General features: G+C 40.6%; 1 protein-coding gene across 1 annotated transcript; it reads right to left on the bottom strand.

Annotated features, from left to right (window-relative positions):
- Positions 1-532: 532 nt before the first annotated feature.
- castor2 (cytosolic arginine sensor for mTORC1 subunit 2) lies at positions 533-16,033 on the bottom strand. The gene is made up of 9 exons (XM_069723968.1): positions 15,724-16,033; positions 10,262-10,332; positions 9,024-9,217; positions 6,135-6,267; positions 5,278-5,401; positions 5,080-5,190; positions 3,879-3,961; positions 3,617-3,711; positions 533-2,866 (listed from the first exon to the last, which is right to left on the bottom strand). The coding sequence occupies exons 1-9, from the start codon at positions 15,834-15,836 to the stop codon at positions 2,804-2,806; spliced, it is 987 nt and encodes a 328-aa protein (XP_069580069.1). The 5' UTR covers positions 15,837-16,033; the 3' UTR covers positions 533-2,803.
- Positions 16,034-18,949: the final 2,916 nt, after the last annotated feature.

The following is an 18,949-nucleotide window of genomic DNA, read 5'->3' as shown; positions in this document are numbered from 1 at the left end:
AATAAAAAGGATCATATCATTTCCACGCTGGCGGTTTTGACTGCGTCGCACCTCAGAGGGTTTTGGACTTCGCACCGATGTCCCTGCTGGATTTGGTGTCGGACTGATGTAACAAACAGTGTCAGGGAAAGACTTGGCCGCGTCACTGCTGCTGTTAGCGCCTGGCAGCTTATTATGGGCACTGATGACACCTTTCACTTCTGGTTTGTATTGTGCCTCGGGTGTCCCTGCTGCATGCACTGGTCTGTTCCCTTTCCATGTATACGGTATTGGCTGATATTTATATACATGTATGTGTTTTAAGGCTATAACTGTGCGTACATTACATTTTATGCCAGTCTTACGGGTTTAAATCTCATTTCCAGCCAAAATGCCAACAAGTTTAATTGTAAAATCTCATTTACAGCTAATCTGGAGGCCCCGAAGACCATTTATTGATCCCATTGGGAGCAGATATACAGCGTGAAGACGAACCCCCCCCCCCAACCCCCGTTGGTGAGGTAAGACGGTAAAAAAAGACATCGAAACATCCTCCAAAAAAAACAAAAAACAGCTTGTTTATTTATTTATTTTTTCTCCACACAAGAAGCTCCAAATGAAAAGCTTTTTTTTGTTGTTTTTGTTTTTGTTTTTTAAAGGTTTTCTTTGAAATGGAATCGGAACAAAATGTCCCCTTCCTCAGGTTTTTAACACTGATAAATATAAGAGTTTCTACGAATCGGATGTGATCAGAAGAGAGGCTGTAGTTATAAGTGCGAGGAAAAAAAGAAAAAGCAAAACAAGGGGGGGGGGGGGACAACAAACATCACCAAATGCTTCCAACAGAAATCTTTCAAAATGTGGACGAGATCTTGCAAGAGTAAATAGCCCTCTCTGTTTTCACATCAGTACAGCAGGTCTGTGGGGGGGGGGATTTGGGGGGGGGGGGTGCTGCTTTAAAGTGCAGACCGGAACAAGAGAAGAGGGACAGATTCAAGACCTAAAATGGACACCAGGGGGCTCCGAGGGGGAACCGCCGCCCCTCCTCCCCCCCCGCATGAACCGTAGCTTATGTTCAGCACACTTGCGCCGTCATTATCGTTGCACATTGTCAAAGTGGCTCAGTAAATTATTTACTAACGTCGATGCAGACGTTTCCATCTTTTTATTATTATTATTATTATTTCAGGTCTCAGGGTTTCGCACTGCGAGCAACGTGGTCGTCGAGTCGTCGTCGGAGGCGACGATAGACAGACGCGGAGTGTCGATATTTCGGGGTATAAATAAATAAATAATTTGTCGGTCTGCCTGCTCGTCAATCCGACTTTGGTGCAATAACGTCGATTTAGAAAAAAAAGTAAAGTAAAACTTCATTTCGTTGGATAAAGCGGACGTCGCCCTCTTTGAGGACATAATTTGCAGTTGAAATAAGGTCACAAATCAGAGTTCATATCGGAAGAAATGCTTTCATTCGGGTTTCGTTTGCGGTCCAGCCCTGTGCTCAGTTTTCAGCGCATCTCGTTTGTGTTTCACCCTGATAAATACTCAAAAGGTCGAAATGAGTTCAATTCATGGGTGTTTTTATATTAATCAACACAACAAGAGAAAAGATCTACGTCTGTATCGGTGTGTCTGTGAGGATGTACGACTACTTCAAAGAATTTTTAGACGGGAAATAAAAAGTACAGTTAGAAAGTGATTTGTCATGTCAGTATTTTCTCATAAATCAGACCATATAAAAACTGAAATTTTGACCTGATGGCGACGCGTGATGAAAAGTTATTCGGAGAATGGTCGCACCAAATGTAAAGCGAGTCCATCCAGTAGATGGATTTAATTGTCAAATTAGAGAAAAGCAAGTCAAGTTTTTCACGTTTTTTGACTCGGTAACAGCAAAATGTTTTGTAAGTAATTTTACGAAATATCAATATCATTCATTTCTTCTACATCGAGAAATAAATGAATCAACTCGGCTCCCAAGCGTGAAGTCGGATATGAGTTAATGTTACATAAATTGTGCCGGCAATAAAACAAAAGTTAAAATGTGCCGTTTTGTGATTGTCCCGTCGACCAGGCTGCTCACAGTGAGAAATGTTGGATTCACTTCATGTTTCATCAGACCGAGCGTCTGATTTTAGAAATCAATGATGTAATTAAAACAATTTAAACAGCTACTAAAAGCAAAAAAAAACAACAACACACCATGTTACTCAACCGACAGGCGTCTCATCACCGTCTGTCTCCAAAATTGTCTCCTTCAATTGCACACATGTAGAGTATTTTTCACAAAGGCATCAGTTTAGGCATTCAAACATCTTGGCACTGAGAAAAATGACCTGTGGAAAAACAAAAACAAAACAAAATGGAGAGCTTGATAAATATATATAATATTTCTTTTTTTTTGTTTTTTTTTGAGAGCGTACATTCGTCATCCTTCCACGAGAGGATTTATGTAACTAATACAGTATTGGTGCTTGTGAGGGTCAGGGAGTGGGAAGAAGCAGCTTCAGAGAGGAAAAAAAAGAAACTTAGTCGGTTTGGTAAACTAAAGCAAAAAAAAAATTTTAAAAAAAGGACCAGCGCAGACAGTGGAGGGCCTCGAGTGCCAGCGAAGGAAAAGAGGGAGGGGCGGGGCTTAAAGAAAATGACAGAATAACAAAGGCATCCCTAGCGCTGCTGTCACGCTCCTCCCTCCGTCCCTCCCTCCGTCCGTCCTTTCGGAGCCGATCCACAGCAGTCCGCTAACGAGCTCTTGGCACTTTTTGGACACGATAAAACGTTTGAACGAAATGACTTTGAAAAAAAAACACCCCGGTCGCTTCCTTCACTGGGCGGCGCTCTCGGTCCGCAGAGCTCCGATCACACTTTGGATGTTTTCTTCGGGAACCTGGAGGAAGAAGAGTTAGGCAGCAGAATTAGGACGGCAGCTGATGATTTTTTTTTTTTTTACACTTTCAATTCATTGTTTGGTCAATAAAACGTGTTCGTTAGAGCCTGAAGTGACGCCACGTATCGTTTTATCTGATCAGCAGTTCAAAATCCAGAAATGTACAACCGAAAAGCAGCAAATTCTCACATTTAAGAACCTAAAATTTGTTTCATTGTTGAAACTCTGCAGGATGCACTGTATAAAATAATAATAATAATAATAATACATATTATTAATGTTGCACTTTTCATGGTAGTCAAAGACACATTACAAAAGTTAAAATGATGAAAGAAAACAACACAATAAAAGTATAAACAGGGATTGAAAATCTCGAGCAATATTCATCGACTGTTCGCAAACAACGTCCCGAGTCTGCACGTCCAAAACCAAACTTACGTCTGACAGACAGCTTTCGGGTGTATTACCGCCCCCTTCTGACGGGAGTAACGCATTACAACCAGCCGCTGGTAAAAACAGGAGGCAATAAGGAAGAACGATTGCTGCATATACTAGTCGATCAGAGAGGGAAAAGTGAAGGGGCGGAGACGGGCGATGTTTTTAAGGTTAAAAAAAAAAAAAAAAAAAGGCAAGAGCTGGAGATGTGATTGATTGATGTTGAAAGGAGAGGTATTGGTCGGTAATGATCATCCCAGTTTAGTTTGAGAGAGCAGCTGACGTGTGTTGCGGCGGCGGTGACGGACTTCTTACCAGCGCGTGGTCGAACTTGAAGGTACTAATGTAGTAAGCGGGAATGTCGGCCGTCGCCAGAGGTTCTGATATTTGAGCCACGATGCCGCACTCATCTGTGAACCACATAAAGACGTCGAGAGACTGAGCTGCAGCACTTATTGATAATTTAAGCACATTTATCATCCTGATATTAAATCAATTTTACCATCATACGGCCCCGATGTCAACCGCACCTACAATAACGAGCATTTTTAATGTAAAAAAACAAAATAAAACTCACCGAATCCTAAAGGTTGTCCTCCAATTCGAACCATTTTCCAAAGTTCACCAGAAGCGCTGGTGAAGAGGACGTTGTTTGGAAACCTAGAGGAGGAAAAGGTACGCATAAATTAACAGATAATAGGTACAAATATGTGTATTTTTTTTAAACTTTAAATAGAGTAGTGACGATGATAGTCTGGTTTCAGGGACAGATTCAAATCTAAAAGTCCAACAAAACTAAACTAAAACGATCTCACTTTACTTTTAGTTCCTCAAACTGTTGCTGTACGTCAGAAAAGCCTTCACAGTGCAAGTTCCTCGATCGACACTTACTTAAAAACATTCTCGTCATATGAACTAGTTCTTTTCTAGCATCACCTGAACGTTAGCCTTCAAACCACTGTAAAAAAAATATATATATATGAAATTCTCCTTTTTGCATACTTTTTGGTTTTTCTAGGAGTTCCCCGCCCTTAAATGTTTCCCGAGCACAGTCGACAGAAACTGTGTAAAAGTGCATCGGAGGACGATAACTATTAACCCCTTCAGGAGGTGAGTTTTGTGGCCGCTGTATCGAACAAGAGATCCATTGTAGAGTAAAATGGGCGACCTATCCCTTTAAGGCAACACACTGGGTCTTAAATAAACAATAAAAGACGGGGACGAGGCTGACCTACATGCTGCAGAAACAAAATATGAATTTAAGGAGACAAAAACAAAACAAAACAAAAAAATAGAAATTTGGCCCGGTTGTTATTTTACGTCCCCGCGTCTTTAAGACGTCACCGACCCATATAAGGCACGCCTGCGTTGTGATTGGACGGCCTCTGATCGGATGCTAATGCGACGGCGAGAGAGGAGATAAACCGTGTGGGCTCTGCAGCTGCTCAGGTTTCTCCGTGGCCTTTTCTGTTTAATTAGAGAGTCCGCTGTGAGAAAAGTGAGGGAACTCGGCGGAGGATAAATGAGTCACGCTGAAACCCACTGTGATTTAAGTACATTGTGTGCACCCGAATGTGCCGCTATCGCTTAGCAACAAACTAATCACCCAGTCAGAAAACAATCATAGATTTGTTCTCCCCCTGCATAACGTCGACGAACACAAAACACCACCTCGGAAACGACAAGTGTGGTTAATTACGCCGCGTTTTAAATATAATGTGGCGTCACAGGTGTGTTTTGTTGTTGTTGTTGTTGTTGTTGTTGATCTTCTCGCCCACCTCTGAGTCGTCTGTTCGTCCATGACCAGAGAGATGTAGCCCTCGATCAGCGAGAAGGAGAAGAAGCGGATGTGGCTCGAGTCCTCGCCGGACGCTCCGGCCTCTTTTGGGCTGGAGAGAAAAAGTAAAACCCAGAAATCTCAGATCGACTGATCAGATGCTCTTAAAACGAATGAATGAACCCATAAGATGACTCGCCCTCCGGAGTAAAACATGACGTCCATGAGCAGCGTGGCCACGGAGGGCAGCGTGTCCGGGTCCAGGCTGGTCACACAGAACATGTTGCTGGGACTCGATAACGGATGAATGATGGGACGGGGCACTGAAAAAAAAACAAAAAAAACAAACTCAGAGAGCTCAGAGGCACTTTAATAAAAGTCGACGCGGCAATAAATTCTCTCAACTCTTCTTGAAAACTGCAGTTCATCAAATTCAAGAATGAACTTTTAAAGAGCTGCTCAGAAAAAAAAAAAAAAAATACAATTTGTACATTTCAAACTCTGATCAACGGTGATTTGACTGAAAACTCCAGAATAAGATAATAAATGGACTTTTGAATTGAGGTTATTAAACTAATGTTTCTAAACTCAATAATTCACTTTTAAGCGCAACATAAAGAATATATACAATAGATATTAGAAATATAAGAAAACAATTCACTTGAGACCAATTTGATGAATACATTTGTAGACTGTTTATTTTAAATAAAACTAGTTTAAAAAAAATAATGAAGGTACCGAGTTGACTGTATTGCAAGTCTACTTTGACAAAAGGTACCTTTTTTTTTTTTTTTTTTTCTAATATTTTATTTTAGATGCAGAACATTCATTTTCTGTCAAACATATCACATTTTAATGGAGCGTAATTTCACGTAACATGAGCATTTATGTTTTGGCTCCATCCAGATCAATTTTTGGCCTCTGATCTGGTAAATACTTTGTGCCACTTTTTCCCAACTGTTATTGAATACGTTAGTTTGTGGCTCCAGTGAAAAGAAGTCAAAAGAAGACAAACGTCGGATAAAAGCTTCCGGACGGAAACGGGCATTCACCCACCGAGTTTGGGCTTGACGAAGCCGTTGGTGACTCCCAGATCGTGAGCGGCGACCGTCTCTCCGTTGACCACTCGAAGCAAAGTGAATTCGGAAGACAGCGTGTGCATGACCATCGGCAGGTCTCGCTCTCGAACCTGAGGAGGGTGAACATTTACTGTTGTAAAATAAAAACAAGTGAAGAAGCGTCGGTGCTGCTTCTGAGAAAATAAATCCCACTTTATCAGTCAAACAGCGAAATACAGGAAAGGAAAGGAAATTAATTTCTCTCCTTGCTTCATGTACTTTTACTTTTAATGATGTCCTTTTTTTTTTTTTTTTTTATCACTAGAAAACAGACTTGGACTGATTTATAAACTGAGAGCAAAGACGGAGCTGAAAGCTGTATTTCTGACCGCCTGTAAGATACATTCTCAGTTTTCTGTAACATGTAGAGGATCTTCCAGTGGCGGAGTTTCCTCAGGTGTTATTGTTGAAGGCTGGTTCGAGGTCAGAGGTTGTTTACGGCAACATGCAGCTAATGGAGGGCTTCACCGTCTGCCTCAGGTCTCTCTTCACCACCAAATACACGCACTGTAAAAAAACACGCTGCTTCACGGCAAATGAGAAAATAAGGGCGAGCAAGTTCAAGGTCCCTTCAAAACACAGAGGAAACCACGTAGAGCATGAAGGAAGGGAAATAAAATGAACTTCAAGTAGAAAAGAAAGAATAATTCATAAAAAAAGATCATTTTTAAATGACTTTTTACAGTTATTTGATTATCAAAATAGTCAGCAATTAATTTTCTCTCAATCAACTAACTGATTATTTTGACTTTTTCTTGCAGCAGACTGTTTTGTCCCGACAAACAAAAAGATAATTCAGTTTATCATCATGGAGGATAAAAAGAACCAGAAAATATTCCGATTTCAAAAGAAATTTCAATTAAAGAAATGACTCAAAACGATTATCAAAAAATTATCTTCTGTCAATCAGCTAATCGATTGATCGACTAATTGTTGCCGTTCTCGTGAATAAACTTGAGCACATTCTGTGGCTTTTGATACGTCTTACGAACACATGAAGGTCAAAAGGTCATAGAAGATGTAAAGATTCATCCTGAGGGGATCAAAACTGTCCGCTACTGATTTCAAGAGAATTAGTTTTAAACTACTATTTAAACTACTTTCAGCAGCAGTCTAGCCTGTAGTCGTGCTTTGGGCTACAGAGTTTGGAAGACAGATGAATGGAACAAAGTAAAAAAGAAAGAAGAAATAGGGAATTTCCAACTTCAAGAAACAAAACCAAAAAAAGTGTAACGGATTCATCAGAAATGTCCTGAACAGTCTCACTTCCTGCTGCTGCTGGATAACGGAATTAATTTAACTCCTGATGAAAATTGAAAAATAACAAAAAAAATCAAACCAGCAGGAAGCCATTTTTTTTTGTGCTTTTATTTAAAAGTCCAGCTGTAATAAAAAGCATTTTTGATGATAAAAAATAATACATAAACATAATTGTAGTTATGTAAATTGCTTGTCTATCTCATATCTAAATGATGCAGCCAACAGAAAGTAGTTCATGTTTTACTAAAGATGATGAAGGGTTTTTAAAATTTTTTTTTTTAATTTAGTTGTCATCCCCCATCAAATATAATGGAGCGGTGTGTATTAATTGGGGAACCAATTTGCCCCAAATCCAAAGAAGAAGCTGTCTGATTGTTGTTTCTGATACGAAGGTGATGTTTGTGTTGAACAATATCAGATAAACTAAGAACCTGTCATCCTCTTGTTGCGGTTATTTGTTTGTGTGTGTTGCCTCTCAGTCAGGATGCTCGGTCTAAATGAGTCCATTCAACATTTGGGTCAGGCTTTACTGCTTTATGTAACACAAAAAGATCATAACAGTGGAAAAAACAGACACACACACACACACACACACACACACACATCTTAAGCCGGTGTGTCTTTTGGTCTGCGCGGAGATTCTGTAACGCGTCTCGGTGTGAGACGAGGACAAAGAGAGGAGACGGCCGGGTGGGTGTGGCCGACGGCCGGGTCAGGGCGCTGGATTTTTTTTTTTTTAAACATTTTTTAGCCTCTTTTCATGTCGTACAGCGACAGTCAGGATTGTGTGTCGAGACAGGAAGCGGTCCCGGGTATGATACCTTGAATTCCAGCAAGAGGCTTGAGCTGCTGATCCCCTTTATGCAACAGATTATCAACATGGACGCAGGTTTTTTTTTTCTTCTTTCCTTTCATTTTCATAAACATGCTGGAGCTGGTCAGCAGACCTTGTTTTTCCACTGCAGGGAGGCAATAAAAAAAACAAAAAAAAGACTCCCTGTGGCCAGAATGGCCTCGGTATGAGAGAGGATTTCTCCTTAAATCTCAGGAAGCAGAGGCCGTGCGAGGCACATTATATCCAAGGTTATTACTTTTTTTTTTCCCAAGTCCGGAGCTGTGGATGTAAACAATTGTCCTGCCAGCGGTTGTGCAATAGACAAGTAATGCAACACGTAAAGCCTTAAAGCTGATCAACTGTCAGCTCTGAAACACGAATGATTTCTGACCGCACCCCGCGGCAAGTGTCAAGATGCAAGGCCGCAAACGGTACGAGCTTTCGACCCGGCATCACGGCAAAGCGTGAAAAAGACACGCCTGTGACAATTGGTCACAATTATCATGCAACCCGATAAAAATCACACGCGAAGACAAAGAAAACAAGGAGAGTCCGTTCTGATCAAATCACGTCGATTTCACGGCGTCATTTTGGATCTAGTTGCTGCGGATGTTTTTTTGTTTTTTTAAACTCCTCACCACGTAAATCTATGAACGATCAGGAGTTCATGACTCTAAAAACCTCGATTGTGATTTTTTTTTTTTTTTTTTTTTTTTTTAAATGTCCACTCACCAGAATGAAGTCGGTCTGATATGTCGACAGCATGAAAACGGAGATGTTGTGGTCGGCCAGCGGCGCGATGACCGACTTGGCGATCTTGGTGACTCCGATGGGTTGGGAGCTGGAGGCGTTGCCGCCGCCCGACACCACGTTCAGGGCCAACCACGTGGCGTCGGCCACGCTGATGTGCTCCGACTGGGGCAGCTCTGTCACAAAAGGAAACAGGCGGCCTTGAGAAGAGTTTGTCGACAGCGGCGGTTAACACGCGGTCGTGTTTGCTCGTATCGTGCGGCGATTCGACCGACGGCGTCTGATGTCTGCACAGGTGATGACGCAATTGTCCCGACACCAGTTCACAGAAAAGAAACTTTGGCCTGTTAAGAATGAGGAAGAAACAGGAGATGTCACGTCCCGTTTATTACTTCCTGTTTTGCATCTTTTCACGCTGATTTTTTTGTTGTTGTTGAAATATTGAGAACTATTTCTGATTTATTACTTTGAATTATAGGAACTATACTCAAGCTTTTCCAGTCTAGGCGGTGCCCACCATGTGTTCGATGATACGTTCTGGATGTTTGTGAAGTTTCTCAGCATTTAACAGTCAGTTCTTTAAGCGGCATAAATCTATGAATTTACCTGACTGACCAATAATTCAAAATGATCAGAAACTATCGGCTTTCACAGCGCAAAGCGTGTTTATTTCACGTTTCTGCCGTGATACCGTGTTGAATTAATGCATAATGATTTTAATGTTTTATTTATTCTTTGGAACTAATTATAGCTCATCACGTGCATATGGACATACTGTATGAAGTCCATGTGAGGGTAAAACAAAACGTCTTCTCTGGAAGTTTTTTTTTTAATAAAATCTGACTTTACCTCAACATAAAACAGGATCTAACAAACCGAGAGCCAGTCAGCAGTTGAAAATACCTGCGCCAATTATCAACAAATAGCCTGCGGTCTCCAGGGTAACCGAGGAGGGTCACCCTGGAAAAGGGTGTGTAATGACATGGATTCACTCACTCAGCCAACCACAAAACGCGGCGAGCGGCCGCTCGGCCTCACATCTACGATGACAAAGTGTGCTCAAACATTGGCAGCCGAGGCGACGTGGTACCGGGAGACAATCAGAGATTACACAACGAGGATCTCTCCCCACCCCCACCCCCCTCACCCTCCGCCCCCCCGCCGCCCGGTCTGCGGTTGCCACAGTGACTTTAAAAAGATCCACGGAGAAGAGGCCTCACCTTTAAAGCCTTCCTCGTCGACGATAATGGTGTAGTCCTCCGGAGTCTCCGTCAAACTGAAGAACTTGCATCTGAATGAGTGTGGGGAGGGTGGAGGGGTGGATGGGGGGGCAGAAAAGGACAGGGCGGATCAAACAGCGGCCACGATGTGTGAACAGCTTGAGCTACCCAAAGCTCGACATGTCGAACGACGGCCGTCTCTGAAGCGTTCATAACAAACACGTCAAATAGTTTGGAGAATTTTAAGGAGACAGATTCACGGGACAAGATGGAACGAGAATCTGCCCGTAAATGTCTTCTCTATCAGTTTGTATCGAGTAGGAGGCTCATAGCCGAGTCGTCAATAAAGCTCGGCGCCGTTCGGCTTTCCAATATAAACCGACCCCGACACCGAGAGGCCCGGACCTCGCTGAGAGAGGACGTTTAATGATCCTAGACGTGTTTTTAAACACGAACATAAAGCGAAGACCTGCAAAAAACGACTTCTACATCCGGATGAATGATCAGATTATCCTTGATGTTTATTGAAGAAGGAATTAGCAGCTTGAGTCCATCATGTTAAATGTGCCAGATTTTAGCCGTACAAGCCAATTTTCATCTGCAATCTCTTGAAGGTTAATGGCATAGTAAAAAAAAAAAAAAAAAAAATATTAAAAGAAAATATACAAAGGCATATTTAAGCACACAGATATAGTAAAACAATGGCATAACCATATGGCATTAAAAAAAACATTAAAGAAAACAAGACAACAGTTCATAAAAGAGACAGAATTAGTAAAACAGTCAAATAGCTCAAGACTCAAAGTCATGACAGCATGTTTGATTGACTATTAACTCTTTTATAGGTTTGGAGAAAGACGTGATGTAACGTTACGGATGTGATTTTTCTTATTCTTTGTTCAGACTGCGGGCAGATCAGATTTATCACCAACATATGTGCATGGGTTGCTGTGGTAACGATATACACATAGCGACCTTAAACTGTATATAAAAGTGGATGTAGCTTTCCGAGTTTTAAAAATGAGGCCACTACCGAAGCGCCTTAAGGCTGCAATACCGCCGAGTGCCACTAGAGGTCGGCTCCAAAAAGCTTCCGGCTCCATAGACTCCCATTCAACTTCTCTCATCAAATACAAAGTGAATCTTTTTCCACGAGTTATTTTGGTGTTATTCGCTAAAGTCACTCCATCTGAAAATAATTCCATCATTGATTCGATATTTATTTATTATGGATTTAAATTTTTAAAAAATGTACCAATTTGATGCATCTCATTTCATCAAAGTTCTTGTACAGCAGCTTGTGTTTAAACAACACTTGACACTCTCAAAGTTAAGGCAGCGTTTTTTGAAGAACTAAAACTGCTCCAAAACGGTGAAGGATGCTAGAGAATCCCTTCCAACAGACTCTTCTTTGTTACAGAGGAAAGCGGCGTACTAGAAAAACACAGCGTGCACAACACTCCTGTGATAATCGCATCCGTTGCAGGCCGGCTACCGAACGCTCGCACTTCATATTTGTCTGAAAGATGTGAAGAAAGAACGGGACACTCACAGAAAGGCTCTCGGTCATTCTGCGCTACGGGAACGGCAGCATTTCCTCTTGGAATTAAATGAGCTGTAAAGTGTCACTTTGACTTGCCGGGTGTTGTGAACATTAAGATGATGAGCCCTGAAGGACTTTTTTTTTAAATTATTTATGTGTGTGCTGATAATACTCCTGTAATCATCATCGTTGTCGTTACGAGACGCCACTTAATGACTTTATTCTTTGACATTGTTCCGTCCCGGATCGACAATGAAATGGCAAATTGCTGCGGTACTCACATTCTGTGGGAAGGCAAGGAACTTCACAGGGAGTCTTTAAAAAGGAGTTTATGCCGTCGGGCACAGCGCTGCGACTAAATCACAGCGAACGTGTCTGTAAAAAAACAACTTAGAGACGGAGGTTTATCATCTGCGTAATCACAAAATAATCCAAAACTAATTTATTTAGTTTGAGAGTTGCTGATTAAGGTCTTTGTATCTCCACTGTTTATTAAATTCTAATCAAATACGTCAATCAGATTCTGAGGCTTTGATAGCATATTTCCTGAGCTACATTAGTTTTTTTTTTTTTTTGGTGATGTTCTTAAAAACAAATGCAAAAGCTGTTCATCCATCCTGAATATATAACCCCGCCACAATTTCTACATGGTTTTGTTTTCCAAAATCATGCGACACAGATACGTCTCACGCGGACAAAACGCCACATTGATGAGCTTCCCTCTAGTGGACAGGTGGGTGTATTACACATGACACCCGGTTGGTATTTAGGCGTTGAGCAGTTAAGTTTCTTCTGTTTTTTTCTGTTTGTTTTTTTTTAGAGCTACCTCCTGCTGCTGGAAACGAGACTGATGATTGGCCGGAAAAGCAAAACAATCAGCTAAAAGAGGCTAAAAAAAAAAAAAGAAGCTCAGTGGAGCTGAGGGGAACTGCAGGTGAAAATTCTCACTAGTTGTTCCCACAGAAATAACACATTCAAAATTACACTTTCCTCATCTTCGATTGTTTTAATGAAAAATATTGATTCGGTTCGCTTCAAACTCCGAAGCGTCGGCACGTAAATGAAAAACATGGATTAAAGCATGTTTATATCCTCGTAACTAAATCTCTGAATGAATTACAGCTTGTGTATCTGCTTTATGTCGGTACTGAAGTCGTGGACTGTACCAATATTTTCCCAATGATACATGAACCTGTTTATATTTGAAGACATATTTGCACTAGATTTCTTTTTTTTTCAGGACAACCACGGGGCACACAATTACCTCAGCTGGCTTCACATTATGTAATCAGCACATGCTGCGTTCGAAATGTGTTTCTTTAACAGAGCTGCTCGGAGAAGGGTCAAACTTTTCCACGACCTTTTCCAGCTTTTTTTGGGGAGGGGGGGCTATTCCATGAGGTTTTATTAATTCACATCATCTGGTGTTTATTTCTACATAAAGTAAATTTTGTGAATGCATCCCCCCCCAAAAAAAAGAAAAGAAAAAAGGACGAGACTTGATGCAAAAACCGCAGTAAAAAAAAAAAAAGTAGATTCAACCTTCTTTTCTTCTTTTTTTTAATTTTTTTTTAAATAAGCTAATCAATACTTCAGCATATGCATATGTTCAGTGGAGAAAGGAGGCCCGACGATGGGGATGAAAGAACGCTGTAATTTGGGTTCATCAAAGAGGCACCAAGGTGTGCCGAGTTGTTGCTTCAGCAGCGTTGGGTGGAGGATGAGAGTGAACAAGGAGTGAGCTCGGAGGAGCTACAGGGAAAGGAGAAAAAAAAAAAAAACAGCAAAAAAAAAAGTCGATTAATGGACATTAGCGTCCTTCAGTCAAACAATATGAACTTGTGTAATCGTTGATGGATTCCTGCCATCGCCCACCCAAACCTTCGGCCTCAAACTAGATGCTTCACCACAATTTGCCCCAAAACACAAAATCTTGTCTCCATAAAAAACTGGAAAGATCTGAAACCTTCGAGGAATGACAGAATTCAGTCAACGCATTTGATTTATTTTCTATATTTTTTAAATGCTCCATTATATGCAAAACACAGCATGTCATTTTCTTGCAGTAAAGCACTTCTGAGCTGCATTTCTTGTTTGAAAGGTGCGAGACTAATAAAGTTTATTCTATCTATTATTTCCAAAATGGGCGACTTCCAGTAACAAAACTTTAAACCGTCACAACTGTTTCCTGCAATACTGCACGTATACCTTCAAAAGGAAATGCAACGGAGTGTGTAGTCACACCCGCAGCCAGGTCACACACAGTAAATGTAACAGACATACGTGGAGTAGATGTGGATCGGTTTATTGTTTAGCATTTCTCTTATTGTTTGAATTCAAAGTACAACGTTGGTGATAATGAACCAATAGAAGTCAAGAGACTTATTTCGCTGTTGCCGTTGATTGACGGCGTAACAAGCTTGCAGTAACATGTCCCGACACACCACCACCACCAAACCACATGAATCAGGTGTTTACTTCCTCTTGACCACAGACGCTCCTAAATTCTACATTTCCTATTTCAGACACCAAAAGATGAGGTTGAAACACATATTATAAATGCTGAACGCTCAAACAGCAAATTTACATATCACACTGATTACAGCTGCCTTTTTAAATACATGTAATACCCAACGTGTGTGTATGTATCCAAGCAAGAGAGGAACTGAAAGCCATGAGATTATGTCACTGAAACCACTTGATCAATTTGATGAGTTGATTAGATTAGTGTGTGTGTGTGTGTGTGTGTGTGTGTGGGAGGGGGGGGGGGATTAATCTGCCAATCCTTCACGTCATATTTCTAGGAAAAAGTCCCAAACATTGTGAAGTTGCAGCTTCTAAAAACAAAAGGCTCTTTTGTGTTGTTGTTTTTCTCCTCTCTCTGTTTTATAACATTATACATTTAATCTTTTTTTTGTTTTTGTTTGGGAGGAGGGAGGGTGGGGTGGGGTGGGGTGGGGGTGGGGGGGGGGGTCCAGACTGTTAGGTGAGGCAAAAGAATAATCTGCAAATAATGGAAAACAATAAGTGCTTGCAGCACATTTTAATTGCATCAGGTAATCAGTAAACTGTTTTATCAGTAACTTCTCCTGGACTGCAGAGAGAGTTGATCAACAGCCACTCTTTGACTGAAAATAGACACACACACACACACACACACACACACACACACACACACACACACACACACACACACACACACACACACACACACACACACACACACACACACACCGTGAGAGCTTATTTTAAATAGGCTATAAAAACAGCATAACAGGCTTTAGCATGTCACATGTCACATGTCAGGGGAGGGATGGGGGGGGGGGCTATTTAAATGAAAGTTTCCTCGGTGCACGTCCACTTTGTTGGACACGATCCAAGATTGTAGATCCAGTGCTTAAATTATCATATAATAAATATGTATATATATATATATATATATTTTTTTTTTTTTTATTATTATTTTTTTTTTTTTTTTAAACACACACACACACACACACACACACACACACACACACACACATAGAGAGACACAAACACCCCGGCTGGCGTCGACCCAGCTACAGATGGCACAAAGCTCCAAAATGACACCACAGAACACGGAGAGGCCTGAACACAACACAACACAACACAACACAAACACAAACACAAACACAACACCAACACAAACACAACACACCGGCGCTCGTTCAGGAGGCGTTAACGCAACAGCACGGAGAGTCTCCGGAGCCTCGAACAACGCGAGCAGTCCAGTACGTGCAGCAGGAGTTTGCCTGTAACGTTACCGACACGCAGGGCGCCGTTACAGTCAACAGCACTTCAGTGCGTGCAGGGGGTAAAAAAAAAAACACCCCCAACCAACCCATTCAATGACTGTAACGGGTGTATGAAACCGTCGCGTGCGGGAAGTTGAACCTACCTTGTTTTGGAGGCCAAGAAGGCGAGTTTTATTAATCCGTGAGTGCAAATCTGGATCCCCTCTTTCTCTATACTCGCCACTTTCAAGCTGTGCTCTAAAATATGAAGCTCCATCTTTTACGTCTTCTCATTTGAGGAAAAAAACAACAACAACTAAATACTTTCAAATAAGACACATAAATAAATAAATACACACATACATACGGGCAGGCGAAGGCGTATTAAACAGAGGAAAGAAACAGGGTGGCAAGGGTGGAATAAAGAAAAGCAAAGAGGTAAAAAAAAAAACCCGGACCTGCTGTCAAAGCGGCGACAGAGCACCGTTTGCACTTCTGGTCACAGGTTTTCAAAATAAAAGCCCGCCTCCAGCAGCGCAGTGAAGAAAAGCAAGTTGATATTTTTTAGCCTGAGTTTCGTTTCTTTCACGTTTTATCAGTAATATCTGAAATATGTCAGCAAAGCCGAAGATTGTTTACAGGAATAGTTTACTTATTTATTGCTGAGTTTGTATGAAGCCAAGAGGTTTCCAAAAAAAAACTCCTATAAAATGGTAAAATTTCAGTTTTGTTTTTCACATGGACTAAATTAACAAGATTGACTTTTTAAAGGCCCTAATAGGAGTATTACATTACCAATGTACCAAATCTCTTTACTGTGGCTGAACTGCACCAGTGTTTGCAGTCTTCGTGCTAAGCTACGCTAACCTTATTCTGTATTTTTCCTTATAAATATGAAAGTGTTAATAATCCTTTCATCTAACTATAATATTTAATATCAACATTGTTTTTTTATGAGATTTTTTTTAAATCCTTGAGAACTCGTTTGGCTTTTTTAGCCCAAATTAATTATTGATTTTTGCTTGTAACAGAACTGAGACTCTTCACCACCTATAAAAAAAATATGATAGTATTATCACTACACAATAAATACGAATTTTTAATTTTGGCTTATTTTGTACAGCAGAAAAAAAAATCAGTTTGAAAACAAAATATTTAGAAATAGCATTATTAGCCATAGAAGCATAGCGAATAAACATTTCAACCTATGTATTAGTAAATGTGATTAATTGTGCTATTATCTTATGGGTTTCTGGTTTCAAATGTTCTTAGGAAGTAGACTATATTCACGTACTAATCAAGGGAAAATAGGAAGTGCATTTAAGTAAATAAACTGATCTTGAACTTCTCCATTTAAGAAAAACTTGCAGAAAACATAACCAAACACCTAACCAATCAAATCGAGCATGGTGCATACAAATAATTCAAATGAAAACTGGTATGAAGCTGATTTATCACCTGCTGGCTGGGTAAGCTGCAAAAAAAAATTTTTTAATTTTTTTTTATTTTTTTTTATGGTTTAAATTCCTGTGCCTTTATTTTGAAGAAAAACTGTGAAGACGGAAGTGACTTTGTAAAAGCTCCCAATAGCTTCTCAAACCTGTTAAAGGGGAGAGCGGAGGACCGCCGGTCCCCATGTTTGCTCTCCGACTGGAATAGTTAGCAGCTGGTCGGAGTGAAACAAACAACTTGCCATTCAAACGAAGGGGGGGCGGCTCTGCAGTGGAGCGAGGCATCATGGGAAATGTGTTTTTTGTGTACACAGGTCGAGAATGAAGTGTTTTGCCCATTGCCTTTTCAAAATAATCAATGTAGGAGTTTTATGTTACTCGAACTAAACTTATGTAACATATTCTCTGCCATAACATGTCCACATCTGTGACAATTGATAATTAAATAAGTTAAGATTCCCTGGAAATATATATAAAGGAAATATTATATTATTTTAAAATACATTTGGAAAATATTTGCGCAAATATGCATATGTGTATAGAGTAAGTGTAAAAGTATAGAGTCCTGGAGTGAAACTCTGAAATCCATCGGTAGTATAATGACTTGCATAATGTGATGCATACAATAATGGCTCAATATAAAGTAAAGTATATACTGTATAAATGTGCAATATATGTAAAATACACACACAATATGGTGCAATACTATGATATAGTAATATAAAATACTCTTTGTAAGTTATAAATACATCATATAATTATTAATACTTTTATTCTGCAGTGCTAGTAATACTAATATAATAATAATTGAATACAAGGTGCAGATGTTATTGAAGTGTTTATTTACTACACCTTTTTTAAACTGTAATTTAGGGTGGGGGTGGGGAGGGGTTCGCACTGAGCTCTCCAGTTTAGCAATTATTATGAGGCCAGAGGTGGAGAGAACAACTGTCACGAGGGAATCAGCACGTTTGTCACCTCTGACCTGCTTGCGAGGACATTTGCATGAAGTTGATCCTGCCTCACCTTCCCCGTGTTACACAGCTGGGCTCCGTTTGAGAAGTGGTTGGGTTCACCTGTGTGTTTTTCAGACTTAAATTCACAATAATTGGCCTCCTGTGTGTTTATCTGTGTGCATGGTTACGCCCCGTCTGCGAGGCTGCGGTAAATTCACCGGCTACGTGGTGTGAAATTAAATCAAGACTACTCTGGGGGCTTGTGGGGGAAAAAAAACACAACAACCTTTTGAAAGAGCTCCGCCCACATCCTTGAACAAGTTCTTCACGCGTTCGGGTCAACCTCGGTCGTCCTCTGTGTGCACGCCGCATTGTTTATCGCAACACATACTGTATTTAGGCCGTCTCGCACTGACTCACCCGGATTTATCAGCTCCACAATGGCCTGTTTGGCACTGATACTTCTTTGATCTGCTGGAATCACCAACCAGTTAAAAGCAGGCAGTCACGTCTTTGAAACCTCACATTCACATCATCTCATTTGGGTTCTGGTAATCTAATTAAATGCAAATTTAGGAATTTGCACCACTAAAGTGCAATAATGCAGGTCCTGTGTTATAATGTCATGCTCCAGCCCTGTCCTGCGAGCCCAGTGTTTAAAATCAGCTATTAAAACCTTTATTAAATTTGTGTTTATTGAAATTACCTGAAAGTAACTGATGCAAGGTGAACCTGGGGGCTGTGTAAAGTAGAGAAACTGAGAAGATTCGCACTGAATTCAGGAGGTTGCGTGGTCAGAATATTTTTTCGCCTCGGGGCAAAACAGGCTAATTGGGCAATATAATCAGTTCCTTCTCCTTCTCTATATTAAGTAGTGATGGAATTAAATCAAACACATCGACCTGAGACGTTTTGCTTTGCTTCTTTAGCCCAGAAGTGTTGTTCTGACTTCTCAAGACCTGAATTTGGCCGACCGTAGCAGC

The sequence above is a fragment of the Brachyistius frenatus genome, unplaced genomic scaffold (assembly GCF_029030835.1).
Source record: "Brachyistius frenatus isolate BFR_SWC_R1_liver_20210118 unplaced genomic scaffold, ASM2903083v1 Contig_354, whole genome shotgun sequence".
Taxonomy (NCBI): domain Eukaryota; kingdom Metazoa; phylum Chordata; class Actinopteri; family Embiotocidae; genus Brachyistius; species Brachyistius frenatus.
Note: the sequence above shows the minus strand (reverse complement) of the source record. Positions and strands in the feature narration are given on the sequence as shown.